A 19,624-nucleotide genomic window follows, 5' to 3' on the forward strand; every position below is an offset into this window, starting at 1 on the left:
CATTTGACAAAATCCCACACCCATTGATGATAAAAGTCTTGGAAAGATCAGGAATTCAAGGCCCATACCTAAACATGATAAAAGCAATCTACAGAAAACCAGTAGCCAACATCAAAGTAAATGGTGAGAAGCTGGAAGCAATCCCACTAAAATCAGGGACTAGACAAGGCTGCCCACTTTCTCCCTACCTATTCAACATTGTCCTTGAAGTCCTAGACAGAGCAATTTGACAACAAAAGGAGATCAAGGGGATACAAATTGGAAAGGAAGAAGTCAAAATATCACTTTTTGCAGATGATATGATAGTATATATAAGTGACCCTAAAAATTTCACCAGAGAACTCCTAAGCCTGATAAATATTTTCAATGAAGTAGCTGGATATAGAATTAACTCAAACAAGTCAATGGCCTTTCTGTACACAAAGGATAAAAAGGCTGTGAAAGAATATCAGGAAACAACACCCTTCTCAATATTCACAAATAATATACAATACCTTGGCGTGACTCTAACTAAGGAAGTGAAAGATCTGTATGATAATTACTTCAAATCTCTGAAGAAAGAAATTAAAGAGATCTCCGAAGATAGAATGATCTCCCATGCTTATGGATTGGCAGGATCAATATAGTAAAAATGGCTATCTTGCCAAAAGCAATGTACAGATTCAATGCAATCCCCATCAAAATCCCAACTCAATTTTTCAACAAGTTAGAAAGAGCAATCTGCAAATTCATCTGGAACAACAAAAAAACCTAGGATAGCAAAATCTCTTCTCAAGGAGAAAAAACTCCTCTGGTGGAATCACCATTCCTGACCTAAAGCTGTACTACAGAGCAATTGTGGTTAAAAACTGCATGGTACTGGTATAGCAACAGACAAGTAGACCAATGGAATGGAATTGAAGACCCAGGAATGAACCCACACACCTATGGTCACTTGATCTTTGACAAGGGAACAAAAACCATCCAGTGGAAAAAAGACAGCATTTTCAACAAATGGTGCTGGCACAACTGGCGATTATCATGTAGCAGTATGTGAACTGATCCATTTCTATCACCTTGTACTAAGGTCAAATCTAAGTGGATTAAAGAACTCCACATAAAACCAGACACTGAAACTTACAGAGGAGGAAGTAGGGAAAAGCCTCGAAGATATGGGTACAGGGGAAATTTCCTGAATAGAATAGCATTGGTTTGTGATGTAAGATCGAGAATCGACAAATGGAACCTCATAAAATTGTAAAGCTTCTGCAAGGCAAAAAACACTGTCAATAAGACAAAAAAAAAAAAGGGGGAACCAACCAATTGGGAAAGGATCTTTACCTATCCTAAATCAACTAGAGGACTAATATCCAATATATATAAAGAACTCAAGAAGGTGGACTCCAGAAAAACAAACAACCCCATTAAAAAATGGGGCTCAGAACTAATGAAGAATTCTCACCTGAGGAATAGCGAATGGCTGAGAAGCACCTGAAAAAATGTTCAACATCCTTAATCATCAGGGAAATGCAAATCAAAACAACCCTAAGATTCCACCTCACACCAGTCAGAATGGCTAAGATCAAAAATTCAGGTGACAACAGATGCTGGCGAGGATGTGGAGAAAGAGGAACTCCTCCATTGTTGTTGGCATTGCAAGCTTGTACAACTACTCTGGAAATCAGTCTGGCAGTTCCTCAGAAATTTGGACATAGTACTACCCGAGGATCCCGCAATACTTCTCCTGGGCATATATCCAGAAGATGTTCCAACCGGTAAGAAGGACACATGCTCCACTATGTTCTTAGCAGCCTTATTTATAATAGCCAGAAGCTGGAAATAATCCATATGCCCCTCAACAGAGGAATGGATACAGAAAATGTGGTACATTTACACAATGGAGTACTACTCAGCTATTAAAAACAATGAATTTATGAAATTCCTAGGCAAATGAATGGACCTGGAGGGCATCATCCTGAGTGAGGTAACCCAATCACAAAAGAACTCACACAAAATGTACTCACTGATAAGTGGATATTAGCCCAGAAACTTAGAATACCCAAGATATAAGATACAATTTGTTAAGTGCATGTAACTCAAGAAGAACAAGGACCAAAGTGTGGACACTTTGCCCCTTCTTAGAACTGGGAACAAAACACCCATGGAAGGAGATACAGATTCAAATTTTGGAGCTGAGATGAAAGGATGGACCATCTAGAGACTGCCATATCCAGGGATCCATCCCATAATCAGCTTCCTAACACTGATACCTTTGCATACACTAGCAAGATTTTGTTGAAAGAACCCAGATATAGCTGTCTCTTGTGAGACTATGCTGGGGCCTAGCAAACACAGAAGTGGATGCTCATAGTCGGCTATTGGATGGATCAAAGGCCCCCAATGGAGGAGCTAGAGAAAGTACCCAAGGAACTAAAGGGATCTGCAATCCTATAGGTGGAACAACATTATGAACTGGATATAGAAAATATGGTACATTTACACAATGGAGTACTACTCAGCAGTTAAAAACAATGAAATTCTTAGGCAAATGGATGGATCTAGAGGATATCATCCTGAGTGACATAACCCAATCTCAAAAGAACACACATGATATGCACTCATTGATAAGTGGATATTAACCCAGAAACTTAGACTACCAAAGATACAATTTGCAAAACACCTGAAAATCCAGCAGAAGCAAGATCAGATATATCCAACCAATGGACAGAAGCTGGGGAGCCCTGTGATTGAATTAGGGAAAAGCTAGAAGAAGCTGAGGAGGAGGGTGGCTCTATAGGAAGATGAGCAGTGACTAACATGAATGGCTAGGATCACTTCGACATTGAACTACCAACCAGGTAGCATATACCAGCTGATATAAGGCCCCCAAAACATATACATCAGAGGACTGCCAGGTCTTCAGTAAGAGAAGATGCACTTAACCCTCAAGATAGTTGAGCTCTAGGGAGTGGGGAGGTCTGGTAGGGTGGGTGCGGGAGAGGAGACAAGGTGTGGGATGTGGACCTGTCAGACTGTGGTAAAGATTGGGAGGTAAAAAAAAAAAAGATTAAAGATTAAATTTTTAAAAAGAACAGAAACCAATACTGAAACAAAACAAAAAAGAAAGAAAGAAATTGACAGAAAATAAATGCAAAATGAAAGAAGAAAGGAAGAAAGAAAGAAAAAGAAAAATAGTGAGAGAGAAAGAAAGGAAGAAAGAAAGAAAGAAAGAAAGAAAGAAAGAAAGAAAGAAAGAAAGAAAGAAAGAAAGAAAGAAAGACAGACAGACAGGAGGGAGTAGAGAAGGACAGAAGGAAAGAAGGAAGAAAAGAAGGAAAGAAGGAAGAAAGGAAGGGAGGAAGGAAGGAAGGAAGGAAGGAAGGATTTACCATTTTAGCCATTAAGATTTATCGTTGTACTTAGTTTTTGCAGGTCTATCAATATACAATTATCATTGGGAGAAATTGTAGGGGAATTTTCCCCTAATTGATTAAATAATAAAGAGGAAGAGAAGAAAATCATCTGGTAAAGAGCCAGTCATTCTGTGTCAGAGAGAGGAAGAAGAAAGAGAGGAGGAGGGGGCTTTCTTTGGGTAGGTGGGAGCCAGGTATCATGATGTAGACTGCGGTGGGAGTATGGTGTGTGTGTGTGTGTGTGTGTGTGTGTGTGTGTGTGTGTGTGTGTGTGTGTGTGTTAGTTCAGTAGTGGAATCCACTAGGAATCACCACCAGAATATTTCTAACAGAATACTTGGGGAATTTAGGACACTAGATTTAGATTCCTCACTCAGCAATTTTGTTATCTGTTGATTCTATACTAATATTGTCTGTTGTTTTCCTTTCGTGGTAATTCAACTGAGCTCCAGGGAAAGGTAATGGCACAGAGTGTGGGCTTTCCAGAGTGTGCCCCAGCTAGCCACAGAAATTTGGGAGTGCTGAGTAGGTTTGGCAGCATCCAGTCTCAGGGAGGAGAGAAAATGAGAGGTAGAGCCAGCTTTGGTGGCCTGGCTTTGGCAAAACAGAAACATGATGTCCAGATACCGGACTGGGAACAGACTGAGACTGCCAGCCACTGCTTAGCCAGCAATAGCGTGGGTTTGTTTTTTGTTTTTTGTTTTTTTAATATTGCATACTACGAGAAATTGCCCAAATCATTAACATTAGAATCTAAAAACTTTATTTCTAAAGACTTGGGCAAGTTGTATAGAGACACTCATGAATGGGTTGGTTGATTATCTGATGCTTCATCAGAAGCCCTATTCTTTATCTAGGTGGAATCCCCTCTTGATTTCCCACGTCAATGTTTGCTTATATGCTGGAGTTACCTTTGTTAAGGTATTGTTTAGAGAGTTGCCATTACACCTCATGAATGCAGCTTCTCAGACATTTCTAAGAGAAATAAGAAGCACCCTGTGTGTACTACTGCATTCAAACCCTTGGCCACATTTCACCTCTAGAGGAGGTAGATGGGCCCTAGGGAGTTAAAGAGTTTTTGTTCTAGTCTGTATCACTGTGTGGGTTGGTAACCACTCCACTGCTGGCAGTAATAAGTGGCAGCATCTTCAGCCTCCACACTGCTGATTGTGAGAGAGTAAGAGGTCCCAGACCCACTGCCACTGAAGAGAGTTGGGACTCCAGAAGGCAGGTCGGATGTCTTATAAATTCATTGTTTGGGGGTATTTCCTGACTTCTGCTGGTACCAGTGAATGTAATTTATACTTGAGCTGGCACTGCAGGTGATGGTGACATTTTCCCCTGGAAATGCAGTCATGGTTGTTGGAGATTGGGTGAGCACAATTCCTCCACTGGATACTATGACAATGGAAAGATGAGAGAGAGAGAGTGAGAGTGAGAGAGAGATCGAGACAGAGACAGAGACAGAGAGAGACAGAGACAGAGAGACAGAGAGAGACAGAGACAGAGAGAGAGAGACAGAGACAGACAGAGACAGAGGGACAGAGACAGAGAGACAGATTAATAGACAGAGAGATAAAAATCATTTCATACCATTCAATATTCAGAGGAAAGAAAAAGGTTTATATTAGATCATATATTTCCCAGAGAAAATAATCTCAGTTTCTGATCTCAAACTCTTACCAATCTGTTACCTGTGACACTGATTAGCAGGAACCTGAAAATCTGCACATTAATATCTATTGTGTTTTTAATCTCAGTCTCTGACTAATTATTGCTCTTCCTATAAGTATATCTCTTTAAAACAACTGTGAGAAATTTCTGGTTTCTGAGGAGGAACTGTGCAAATGGCAAACAAAGTAAGTAGTCTTGGCAGTTCTCAGCTTATAAACTCGTGTGGTCTATTTAACAAAGGCAAACAAGCTTAATCCAGGAAAATGTCTACTTACTTGTAGACACTACAATTACAAGGAAGGAAATTTCTGCTTTTCTTTTCCTCTTTTCTGGTGCATATCTGTTATAAAGTATTACTCATTTATTACTCCGAGGACCAACTTGATTTGATCCATTGAACAAGGGATGTTCAATTGAGTAGTCTGATGATATTTCTCCCATAATAAAGTTGGATCAAGGATGACTGTTTATAATGTTCTTAGAGAGTGTTATCTGTTTCCTGTCTTCCTTGAAGCTGCTTAGCAGATATCTTACTCACCCATTCCAGTCTAATCGGAATATCTTGTCCACAATGCACTCAGAAAGCCAGCATCCAAGTGTGTGATCTAGAGCTGAGGTGTGCTCAGAAATATTTCTGCAATCAAGCACCGGAGCCACCCCTAGGAGAATAAAAAAATACACTCTCACATTGAAATGGATGAAAACACTGGTACTGATTTTAAAGCAACTAAGGTAGTTAAGGTTACTACCTTATGCTGGATTTCAGAGTGCATCACGAAGATGCACTTATCTGAAATACATCAGAGTAACTACTGTCCTCAATATGCACTATGCTCTGTTATTGTTTAGTTCATGTCATATAATTATCTAGAAATATCTGAGTACAATTTTCAAATAAATTACATTTAAATTATTAAAAAATGACAGGTCCTAATTCTGAAAGTTTGTGTATAAGTTTGATCAAAGTTTTACTTACAGCAAATTTCAATATTGTTCCTATAACCTAGAAGTTAACATAGCCATGAGGAAGCATGGGTATGTCTCTAGATCTTCCTTACAAATGCCTTTCTCATTCTTCTCTTTATAAAAAACATTTCATTGTATATCAAGAATTAGAAAAATTAGTGAGAGACTGAAGAGATACACATATTAAGAGATGCTGACAATTCTTACATTAAAGGGAATTATTACATGGTTTTCTGAGCACTCAGTTGTAAATAAATGGCTACTTTTTTTTTTTTTTTTTTTTTTTTTGGTGATTCGAGACAGGGTTTCTCTGTATAACCCTGGCTGTCCTGGAACTCACTCTGTAGACCAGGCTGCCTGCCTGCCTCTGCCTGCTGGGATTAAAGGTGTGTGCCACCATGCAGGACTAAATGGCTACTTTTACTTCAAGGTAACCCATGGTCTCATCCTTCTTTCTACGTGTCTAGCAGTTAGTTGTTAGTCATTTCTTGTTTCTTTAGGATGAAAGCATCTTCCATTATTCTTGTGAAGATAGTTTTTATATTTTACCAGTAAGGGTATTTGATGCTTTTTGGTGTTATGTAATACAAATAAACCAGTACACTGGTCTATGAGCCTTGTTGTGGATAAAGAAAAGGATGCCTCCATTATTCATATTCACAAATTTGTGTCAGATTCTCTAAAAAAGAAAAACTAAAACAATATTATTTTCTCTGTCGAGATAGCAGGGTAATTAATATTTCTTTTAGATTTCTTTATTTCATTCCATATTTATGAGGTTTTTGTCTGCATGCATGTATGTGAATAACATTTATGTTTGGTACCCACGGTAGTCAAAAGAGGACTTCATATATCCTGGTATTGGAGTTATATGAATGGCTGTGTCATGTGCATATTGGCAGTTGAACCCTGGTCTTCTTCAAGTAACAAGTGCTCTTCTGAGAAATCTCTTCATGCCCCAGAAATAACCAATCTTACCTGCATACTAACTCAGTTTCTTCCAGTTAGTCTTGGTACTATGGCTACCACAGATACTCAGTGGAAATGGGTCATGCTAAACCAAGAAAACATGTTACCACAGGCCAGAGTTCTAGGAGAGGCATAGTCCCCTGTTTGGGAGGCAGAAGGCTTGCTTTTTTTCACCAGATTAAATAGGATAACTCTTGGTGTAGGCAGTGTCAAGACAACTGCCATTGAAATAGGTAGACACTTGGAGATCTTGCATGCCAAGTGGATCAAGAGCTTGGAAACTTTTTGTTCTCTAGTGGTAAGCTAATTGTAGCTCTAAGGCTGGTGCTAGTGCTGCCCTCTACTGTTAGGATGGCCAAAATGAAGACAGTACTAGATAATGTTTATTTTGGAGTCTAGAGGGAAAACTACATTCACACTGATGGGTACTAAATACTACTGTGATTAAGGAAAAACAAACAAACAAAAAACACACAAAAAAGGCAAAGAATGCTTTTGACAATCCATGAGTGTAGTGATTCTTTCCTTCCAGTGGTTATAAGTATAATGAAAAATAATGTTCATACAGTTAGACACATTCACACATGTACTACTATTTATGTCATTATGAAATGAAGAAACATTAATGACAAAATGTTAAATAAAGCTATAAAAGTGTTTAAATTATATGAGTTTTTATGGGCACATTAAGTCTGTATTCACAGATAGTACCTAAGGTCTTTTACAGTGAAGTTGCAAATGGCTAAAATAGCATAGAACCTACGTATGACTTATGAAGTCATTTAATATAAAGTCATAATATAACATATTTTAGAATAGCCAATATAGTTTTAGAAGGATGGCACAGTATGATGTGATCCTATGATCATGTGGCTGCCTCTGTGTTACAGATTATTCCTACTACACAGAATCAAGGGAGAGTATTGATACTGCGCACCATGTTATAGTAGATAGTACTAACAATTTGAAATCAGGTTTTCATTGAAAATGCAACACTTGGGGGGTTATAAAGAAAAATTGTTGCTCAGCTAAACCACTGAATGAACTATCAGTAAGTTAATAACCATGAAACCCTACAGAGGACAGCAAGATACAGGTTGTTGTGAGATAAATATTGATGGATTTTATAGAAAATAACATATGAGTTGTACCAGCTTGCATAGCGTCTTCATTCTAAGATATTTTAGGATGTACGAGTGGATGAGTGAATATTATCTGTGAAGATGTAAGGCCCTGAGGACAAACTAAGTTAAGCCATATGCCGCCATCATCATCATTGTTATCATCATCATCATTCTCTCTCTCTCTCTCTCTCTCTCTCTCTCTCTCTATCCCTCTCTTCCACCCATCACACACACACACACACACACACACACACACACACACACACACACTCACACAACCCTTTTATCTTCTCTAACTTTTTACACAACTCCTTAATGAAGGGTTTATGCATGAGGTCTATAGATGATCAGGTGAGGTTATAAAACTCATTAGCACATACTTGCAGGTACATGATAAAAGTGAGGACTACTTTAACTTCTGAGTAAAGCTACAAGGAGCAGGGAGTACCAGTACCATAGCACTGGGCTAATGAAACAAATTTTGGGACCTCAATCTGAGATAGCTTATCTTTGATGACATCTGAGGTCTAGTTTCTAAATGAGCAATAGAGGATTCCCTCTCTTCTGTATTGTATTTTGTGATCACCCCCTTCCCACATCTCCAAAGACAGTCAATGGCTCTATTGCAGACTCCAATTTCCTTTTTTAAAAACTAATTTGTGTTTGGGACACCAACAATGATATTTCTTTACAATAGGAATCCCAAACGAGGCTGACACCAAGATGCTTCAGGTCGAATGAACCATATAGTTCATGAAGCTTAGAAATACAGTAATGTCTGTGTTGCTGAGTAAATAAAAAGAACAAAGAAACAACAAAGAAGCAACCCAAAACAAAGCAAAGCAAAAGAAACAGACATCAAACTATTTTATTGTGGTGCAGAGCTCCTGTCTGTGCTCCTTTGGCTAAAACTTTCCACTGTCCTTCAATGTCTGGCTTCAACTGAGACATTCTGTGTACAGTTTGAGGAAGGAGGAAAAGCAACTGTGAAATCCAAGCTCCACATTGCTACAACTATGTGAAGTTTATCTGTCTGTCTGTCTATCTATCTATCTATCTATCTATCTATCTATCTATCTATCTATCTATTATTTATATTCCCAAATTGTCCACTCTTCAAGTACACCTCTCACAGAATCCTACCTCCACAACTTGCTATTCCTCTGAGAGGGTGGGCAAACTTGAGTATCATCCTACTTTCTTGCAACCAGTCTCTGAAGGATTTGGCATGCCCTTTCCCACTGCAGGCAGACAAGTCAGCCTTGTTGGAGAAGGAACACAAGAGTCAAGGTATAGCTTCAGGGAAGTGTCTTCACTCCAGATGTTGGGGAACCTAAATGGAAATTGAGCTACAAATCTGTGTAATATATATCATGACTTGGATCTCCAGGCTGCTAGTGGTGAGAATGAAATATGATACATCCACTGCCTATGAAAGAGAACAGAAAATAAGTACAAAAGAATTACCAACAGAATAAAAGAGAATGGAATAGAGAATCTCAGCCGTAGAAGATACAATATAACAAACTGATATATCGGTCAAAGGAAATGCCAAATTGTAGCCATATCTATCACAAGAGATCCAGGAAATCTGGGACATCAGGTAAAGACAAAACCAAAGAATAATATAAAGAAAGGTTAAAAAAAAAAGAATATTCCCAGCTTAAAGGTCCAGAAAATATCTTCATCAAAATCAAAAAGACTATTTCCCTAATTTAAGAAAAAAGGGTTCTCAATATACAATAAGCTTACAGAACACCCTTTACAACAACCACAAGCAATGAAAGGTCTTTGGTGTAACTCTATCCAAGCAAAGGATAGAATTGCATGACAAGACTTCAGGTATCTGCAAAAAGGAATTGAAGACATCCAAGGATAGAAATATCTCCCATGCTCATAGTTGAGTAGGATTAACATAGTAAAAATGGCCAACTTACCAAAACTAATCTACAGATTCAATATTTATAGACCTTGACAGAGGAATTCTCAACTTTATATGGGAAAACAAACAAACAAAAAACAGGATAGATAAAATATTCCTAAACAATAAAAGAGCTTTTGGAAGGGTCATCATCTCTGACCTCAAGTTGTACTACATAGCAACAGTAATAAAAACTGCATGGTTTTGGTATAGAAATGAACAGGTTTTACAGAAGAATCTAATTAAAGATGCTGAAATGAATCATCACAAATACGAACAATTGGTTTTTGACAAAGAATGCAAAAGCATACAATGGAAAAAGAAAAGTATCTTAAACAAATGCTGCTGGTCTTTCCAGAAGTCCCCATGCAAAAGAATGAAAATATATCCATATATATTACCCCACATAAAATTCAAGTCTGAATGGATCAAAGACCTCAACATATACCCAGATACACTAAATAGATCAGAAGAGAACATCGGAAATAGCTGTGAACACATTGGTACAGGAGACAGTTTTCCTCAACAGAACATCAATGATTCTGGCTCAATAATTGGCAAATGGGATCTAATGAAATTGAAATGCTTCAGTAAGGCAAATAGGACACTGTCAAACACTGTCAATAGGACAAAATAGCAACCTATTGATTAGGAAAGGATCTTCTCTAACCCTAAATCTGACAGAGGGTTAATATCCAAAATATATAAAAATATAAGAAATTATGCACCAACAAACAAAATTATGCAGTTTATAATATGTGGTACAGAGCTAAACACGACATTCTCAACTCAGAACTATCGAAAGGCCAAGAAGCACTTAAATAAATGTTCAAAGTATTTAGCCATCAGGTAAATGAAAATCAAAACAACCCTAAAATTCTGTCTTATATACATCAGAATAACTACTTTCAAAAACTCAAGCAGCAGCAAAAACTAACAATGATTTGGAACAATGGCTACACTCCTCCATCATGATGAAGTAGGATTTATCCCAGGAATGCAGGGACAATGCAATATATGTAAAGCTATCAATGTAATACACTAAATAAACTAAAAAAATAATAATAAAAACAAAAACAAAATCTATCAAACAAACAAAAAAGCTAGGATCATCTCATTAGATTCTGGGAGCATTTGAGAAATTTCATTACCCCTTCATGGTAAATGAACTAGAATTGAAGACCCAGAAATGAATCCACACATAATTTGTCACTTGATCTTTAACAAAGGTACTAAAACCATCCAGTGGAATTAAGATAGGATTTTCAACAAATGGTGTTGTTTCACCTGACAATCAGCATATAGAAGAAAGCTAATAGATTCATTCTTATCTCCTTGTACAAAGTTCAAGTCTAAGTGGATCAAGGACCTCCACGTAAGACAAGATACACTGAAACTAATAGGAGAGTAAGTGGGGAAGACCCTTGAATACATTGGCAGAGGGGAAATTTTCCAGAACAGAACACCAATAATTTATGGTCTCTGATCAAGAATTGACAAATGGAACCTTATAAAATTGCAAAACGACCTCAAGGCAAAGGCCAATGTCAGTTGGACAAAACTGCAAACAACAGATTGGGAAAATATTTTCATCAATCCCAAATCTAATAGAGTGTTAATATCCAATACATACAAAGAACTCAAGAAATTTTACTAAGATAATCAAATAACCCTATTAAAAATGGGGTACAGAGCTAAACAAAGAATTCTCAACTGAGGAATACCCAATGGCCAAGAATCACCTAAATAAATGTTCAACATCCATTGTTATGTGGGAAATGCAAATTAAAACAACCCTGAGATTTCACCTCACACCCATCAGAATGGCTAAGATCAAAAATTCAGGTGACAGCATATGCTAACAAGGATGTGGAGACATGTATGTAGCAGAAGATGACGTTGTTGGGCATCAATGGGAGAAGAGGCCCTTGGCCCTGTGAAGGCTGCATGCCCCAGTGTATGAGAATGTGAGGATGGGGAGGAGTGAGTAGATTGGTGGGGGGGCACACCCTTATAGAAGCAGGAGGACTAGACATGGGACAGGGAGTTTCTGAGGGAGGGGAGACCTAAGAAAGGAAATAACATTGGAAATGTAAATATATAAAATAGCAAATAAAAAAGTTAATGCTGGCTCTTATCTTTTATTGATTGTGCTAGTCTTACTCTTTTTCCTTCAGAAAGCAAAATCTTCTATTATTCTTATGAAGATAGATTTTACATTTCAGTAGTAAGGGCACTAAATCATCTGTTGTGTTACATAAAGCAAACAAATTGGTCAAAGAGCTAATTGTAGATGAAGGATGGGATATCTCCCTTAGGTCAGTCTTGAAATTAGTGTTTTGTTCTAAAGAGACCTTCAAAACCACAATAATCATTGCCTTGGACCTACTGGAAATGAAGGCTGTCTAATCTTTTTTTTTTTTTTTTCCCAATTACTCAGGTTTATTTAATTTCTTCTTTCTTTGAGTGTTTTTTTTCTTCATGTGTATATATGCAGCTCACTTAAGTTTGGTATCCAAGAAAGTCAGAAGAAGGCTTTAGATTCTTTGGGACTGTGATTACACATAGTTGTAAACCACCATTTGAATGTTGGTAACTGAATCCAGGTCTTCTGCAAGAGCAACAAATGCTGTTAACTGGGTGGGTGATCAGAGGGACAGGGAATGGGATAGGGGTTTTCTAAGTGGAAACCAGGAGAGGGGATAATATTTTAAATGTAAATAAAGAAAATATTTAACAAAAATGCTCTTATCTGTTAAGCCATCTTTCAATCTCCTGGGACTTACTATTCTAATTCACTCCCCTCTTATCATCTCTGTTAGTGTGACTACAAGATTCTAGTGGAAATGGATCCTCCTAAACCAGAGAAGTCTGTTGCTACAATACAGAGGTTTGAGAGAGTCTTGTTCCCATTTTCTGAAGACAGTGGAATTGCTGGATTATCAGGATCTGTGGGCTAAATGTGTGTATAGTCATTTCCAAGAGAATTCTAAAGGAAGTAAGCAGGGACTTGGCGATCTTCTTGGAGGCCAAGTAGACCAAGGGTCTAGGGACTACACATTTCCAAGTGTTAAGCCCTAAGATTGGTAATAGTGACTTGAAAAATATGTGTAGGGGTGCCGTATATTATGAAAATTGTAGAAAGGAAGATAGGATCAGATATTGTCTATTTTGAGGTCTAAAGAAAAAGCTTCATTCACTGTGATCAGTGAAAAATACAATTGTTCCTGGAAAACAAACCTTTTGTTGAAAAACCCAAACTGGAGCTATTTTCTTCCTCCTAGTAGTAAGAGACGTGGAAGAAAACTGTACTCCCAGTCAGGCACATGCACATACTCTCCAATTAATGTGTTCACTAATCAAAGAAACATTAACAAGAAAGTCTTAAAGATAGTTTCACATTGCTACCTATAAATTGAGCATTCTGCTCCTACTCTGCATCAGGGAAGAAAACTAATACTACAAAACAACATCTAGTAAAAGGGAAAATATATGTAATTAGAAATCACATTTCTGCGGCCTGAGAGGTTTGTGTCACAGGCTCCAGCAGGAGCCTTCTTGGCTCCGGGACTCCGCGAAGGGCAGGCTGCATGGGAGACCATGTGGAATACAGAGGCCAGCCGTTTCTGGGACGGGCGAGAGTCGCAGAGCTTCTGGGGCGGTGCCATCTTCGTCTCCAGACAACCGGCCACCTTCCTGGCCAAAGCAACACAGCTTCTGGGAAAGATCCTCTTTTGGGCCTTCACCTTCAGCCAGGAGGAGGTCCAAACACCAGATAACTGTACACCTTCCCCGAAAGAGGAGAGCTTGCCTGCAGAGACTGCTCTGACCACTGAAACTCAGAGGAGAGAGCTTGTCTCCCACGCCTGCTGATTGAGGGTAACAAAATCAACAGAGGAACAATCTCTTAACAAAGACAACTATAACAACTAACTCCAGAGATTGCCAGATGGCGAAAGGTAAACGTAAGAATCCTACTAACAGAAACCAGGACCACTCACCATCATCAGAACCCAGAACGCCCACTTCGCCCAGTCCAGGACACCCTAACACACCTGAAAAGGTAGACCTGGATTTAAAAGCATATCTCATGATGATGGTAGAGGAAATAAAGAAGGATTTCAATAACTCACTTAAAGAGATACAGGAAAACACTGCTAAAGAGTTACAAGTCCTTAAAGAAAAACAGGAAAACACAACCAAACAGGTAGAAGTCCTTATAGAAAAACAGGAAAACACATCCAAACAGGTGATGGAAATGAACAAAACCATACTAGACCTAAAAAGGGAAGTAGACACAATAAAGAAAACCCAAAGTGAGGCAACGCTGGAGATAGAAACCCTAGGAAAGAAATCTGGAACCATAGATGCCAGCATCAGCAACAGAATACAAGAGATGGAAGAGAGAATCTCAGGTGCAGAAGACTCCATAGAGAACATCGGCACAACAATCAAAGAAAATGGAAAATGCAAAAAGATCCTAACTAAAAGCATCCAGGAAATCCAGGACACAATGAGAAGACCAAACCTACGGATAATAGGAGTGGATGAGAATGAAGATTTTCAACTCAAAGGACCAGCAAACATCTTCAACAAAATTATTGAAGAAAACTTCCCAAATCTAAAGAAAGAGATGCCCATGAACATACAAGAAGCCTACAGAACTCCAAATAGACTGGACCAGAAAAGAAATTCCTCCCGACACATAATAATCAGAACATCAAATGCACTAAATAAAGATAGAATACTAAAAGCAGTAAGAGGAAAAGGTCAAGTAATATATAAAGGCAAGCCTATCAGAATTACACCAGATTTTTTACCAGAGACTATGAAAGCCAGAAGAGCCTGGACAGATGTTATACAGACACTAAGAGAACACAAATGCCAGCCCAGGCTACTATACCCAGCCAAACTCTCAATTACCATAGATTGGGAAACCAAAGTATTCCACGACAAAACTAAATTCACCCATTATCTCTTCACGAATCCAGCCCTTCAAAGGATAATAACAGAAAAAAACCAATACAAGGACGGGAACCATGCCCTAGAAAAAACAAGAAGATAATCCCTCAACAAACCTAAAAGAAGACAGCCACAAGAACAGAATGCCAACTTTAACAACAAAAATAACAGGAAGCAACAATTACCTTTCCTTAATTTCTCTTAATATCAATGGACTCAATTCCCCAATAAAAAGACATAGACTAACAGACTGGCTACACAAACAGGACCCAACATTCTGCTGCTTACAGGAAACCCATCTCAGGGAAAAAGACAGACACTCCCTCAGAGTGAAAGGCTGGAAAACAATTTTCCAAGCAAATGGTCTGAAGAAACAGGCTGGAGTAGCCATTCTAATATCGGATAAAATTGACTTCCAACCCAAAGTTATCAAAAAAGACAAGGAGGGACACTTCATACTCATCAAAGGTAAAATCCTCCAAGAGGAACTCTCAATTCTGAATATCTACGCTCCAAATGCAAGGTCAGCCACATTCATTAAAGACACTTTAGTAAAGCTCAAAGCACACATTGCACCTCACACAATAATAGTGGGAGACTTCAACACACCACTTTCATCAATGGACAGATCGTGGAAACAGAAACTAAACAGGGACACAGTGAAACTAACAGAAGTTATGAAACAAATGGACCTGACAGATATCTACAGAATATTTTATCCTAAAACAAAAGGATATACCTTCTTCTCAGCACCTCACGGGACCTTCTCCAAAATTGACCATATAATTGGTCACAAAATAGGCCTCAACAGATACAAAAATATTGAAATTGTCCCATGTATCCTATCAGACCACCATGGCCTAAGACTGATCTTCAATAACAACATAAATAATGGAAAGCCAACATTCACGTGGAAACTGAACAACACTCTTCTCAATGATACCTTGGTCAAGGAAGGAATGAAGAAAGAAATTAAAGACTTTTTAGAGTTTAATGAAAATGAAGCCACAAGGTACCCAAACCTTTGGGACACAATGAAAGCATTTCTAAGAGGGAAACTCATAGCTCTGAGTACCTCCAAAAAGAAACGGGAGAGAGCACATACTAGCAGCTTGACAACACATCTAAAAGCTCTAGAAAAAAAGGAAGCAAATTCACCCAAGAGGAGTAGACGGCAGGAAATAATCAAACTCAGGGGTGAAATTAACCAAGTGGAAACAAGAAGAATTATTCAAAGAATTAACCAAACGAGGAGTTGGTTCTTTGAGAAAATCAACAAGATAGATAAACCCTTAGCTAGACTCACTAAAGGGCAAAGGGACAAAATCCTAATCAACAAAATCAGAAATGAAAAGGGAGACATAACAACAGATCCTGAAGAAATCCAAAACACCATCAGATCCTTCTACAAAAGGCTATACTCAACAAAACTGGAAAACCTGGACGAAATGGACAAATTTCTGGAAAGATACCAGGTACCAAAGTTGAATCAGGATCAAGTTGACATTCTAAACAGTCCCATATCCCCTAAAGAAATAGAAGCAGTTATTAATAGTCTCCCAGCCAAAAAAAGCCCAGGACCAGACGGGTTTAGTGCAGAGTTCTATCAGAACTTCAAAGAAGATCTAATTCCAGTTCTGTACAAACTATTTCACAAGATAGAAGTAGAAGGTACTCTACCCAACTCATTTTATGAAGCAACTATTACTCTGATACCTAAACCACAGAAAGATCCAACAAAGATAGAGAACTTCAGACCAATTTCTCTTATGAATATCGATGCAAAAATCCTTAATAAAATTCTCGCTAACCGAATCCAAGAACACATTAAAGCAATCATCCATCCTGACCAAGTAGGTTTTATTCCAGGGATGCAGGGATGGTTTAATATACGAAAATCCATCAATGTAATCCATTATATAAACAAACTCAAAGACAAAAACCACATGATCATCTCGTTAGATGCAGAAAAAGCATTTGACAAGATCCAACACCCATTCATGATAAAAGTTTTGGAAAGTTCAGGAATTCAAGGCCCATACCTAAACATAATAAAAGCAATCTACAGCAAACCAGTAGCCAACATCAAAGTAAATGGAGAGAAGCTGGAAGCAATCCCACTAAAATGAGGGACTAGACAAGGCTGCCCACTTTCTCCCTACCTTTTCAACATAGTACTTGAAGTATTAGCCAGAGCAATTCGACAACAAAAGGAGATCAAGGGGATACAAATTGGAAAAGAGGAAGTCAAAATATCACTTTTTGTAGATGATATGATAGTATATATAAGTGACCCTAAAAATTCCAACAGAGAACTCCTAAACCTGATAAACAGCTTCGGTGAAGTAGCTGGATATAAAATTAACTCAAACAAGTCAATGGCCTTTCTCTACACAAAGAATAAACAGGCTGAGAAAGAAATTAGGGAAACAACACCCTTTTCAATAGTCACAAATAATATAAAATATCTGGGCGTGACTCTAACTAAGGAAGTGAAAGATCTGTATGATAAAAACTTCAAGTCTCTGAAGAAAGAAATTAAAGAAGATCTCAGAAGATGGAAAGATCTCCCATGCTCATGGATTGGCAGGATCAACATTGTAAAAATGGCTATCTTGCCAAAAGCAATCTACAGATTCAGTGCAATCCCCATCAAAATTCCAACACAATTCTTCAACGAATTAGAAGGAGCAATTTGCAAATTCATCTGGAATAACAAAAAACCTAGGATAGCAAAAACTCTTCTCAAGGATAAAAGAACCTCTGGTGGAATCACCATGCCTGACCTAAAGCTTTACTACAGAGCAATTGTGAAAAAAACTGCATGGTACTGGTATAGAGACAGACAAGTAGACCAATGGAATAGAATTGAAGACCCAGAAATGAACCCACACACCTATGGTCACTTGGTCTTCGACAAGGGAGCTAAAACCATCCAGTGGAAGAAAGACAGCATTTTCAACAATTGGTGCTGGCACAACTGGTTGTTATCGTGTAGAAGAATGCGAATTGATCCATACTTATCTCCTTGTACTAAGGTCAAATCTAAGTGGATCAAGAAACTTCACATAAAACCAGACACACTGAAACATAGAGGAGAAAGTGGGGAAAAGCATTGAAGATATGGGCACAGGGGAAAAATTCCTGAACAGAACAGCAATGGCTTGTGCTGTAAGATCGAGAATTGACAAATGGGACTTAATGAAACTCCAAAGTTTCTGCAAGGCAAAAGACACCGTCAATAAGACAAAAAGACCACCAACAGATTGGGAAAGGATCTTTACCTATCCTAAATCAGATAGGGGACTAATATCCAACATATATAAAGAACTCAAGAAGGTGGACTTCAGAAAATCAAATAACCCCATTAAAAAATGGGGCTCAGAACTGAACAAAGAATTCTCACCTGAGGAATACCGAATGGCAGAGAAGCACCTGAAAAAATGTTCAACATCCTTAATCATCAGGGAAATGCAAATCAAAACAACCCTGAGATTCCACCTCACACCAGTCAGAATGGCTAAGATCAAAAATTCAGGTGACAGCAGATGCTGGCGTGGATGTGGAGAAAGAGGAACACTCCTCCATTGTTGGTGGGATTGCAGGCTTGTACAACCACTCTGGAAATCAGTCTGGCGGTTCCTCAGAAAACTGGATATAGTACTACCGGAGGATCTAGCAATACCTCTCCTGGGCATATATCCAGAAGATGCCCCAACTGGTAAGAAGGACACATGCTCCCCTATGTTCATAGCAGCCTTATTTATAATAGCCAGAAGCTGGAAGGAACACAGATGCCCCTCAACAGAGGAATGGATACAGAAAATGTGGTACATCTACACAATGGAGTACTACTCAGCTATTAAAAAGAATGAATTTATGAAATTCCTAGCCAAATGGATGGACCTGGAGGGCATCATCCTGAGTGAGGTAACACATTCACAAAGGAACTCACACAATATGTACTCACTGATAAGTGGATATTAGCCCAAAACCTAGGATATCCAAGATATAAGATACAATTTCCTAAACACATGAAACTCAAGAAAAATGAAGACTGAAGTGTGGACACTATGCCCCTCCTTAGAAGTGGGAACAAAACACCCTTGGAAGGAGGTACAGAGACAAAGTTTGGAGCTGAGATAAAAAGATGGACCATGTAGAGACTGCCATATCCGGGGATCCATCCCATAATCAGCTTCCAAATGCTGACACCATTGCATACACTAGCAAGATTATGCTGAAAGGACCCTGATATAGCTGTCTCTTGTCAGAGTATGCCTGGGCCTAGCAAACATAGAAGTGGATGCTCACAGTCGGCTATTGGATGCATCACATGGCCCCCAATGAAGGAGCTAGAGAAAGTACCCAAGAAGCTAAAGGGATCTGCAACCCTATAGGTGGAACAACATTATGAACTAACCAGTACCCCGGAGCTCTTGACTCTAGCTGCATATGTATCAAAAGATGGCCTAGGCGGCCATCACTGGAAAGAGAGGCCCATTGGACATGCAAACTTTATATGCCCCAGTACAGGGGAACGCCAGGGCCAAAAAAGGGGAGTGGGTGGGTAGGGGAGTGGGGGTGGGTGGCTATGGGGGACTTTTGGTATAGCA

At 38.7% G+C, this 19,624-nt stretch overlaps 1 pseudogene and 1 further gene; one reads left to right on the plus strand and one right to left on the minus strand.

Annotated features, from left to right (window-relative positions):
* Positions 1-19,624, plus strand: part of Igk (immunoglobulin kappa chain complex) — a 3,171,119-nt gene that overhangs the window by 1,401,249 nt on the left and 1,750,246 nt on the right.
* On the minus strand, positions 4,494-5,135 carry Igkv4-83 (immunoglobulin kappa chain variable 4-83; annotated as a pseudogene). Its single transcript is given in 2 exon segments — positions 4,494-4,790; positions 5,087-5,135. Coding segments are annotated over 2 exon segments (346 nt in total).

The sequence above is a fragment of the Mus musculus genome, chromosome 6 (genome assembly GCF_000001635.26).
Source record: "Mus musculus strain C57BL/6J chromosome 6, GRCm38.p6 C57BL/6J".
NCBI classification, from domain to species: Eukaryota; Metazoa; Chordata; class Mammalia; order Rodentia; family Muridae; genus Mus; species Mus musculus.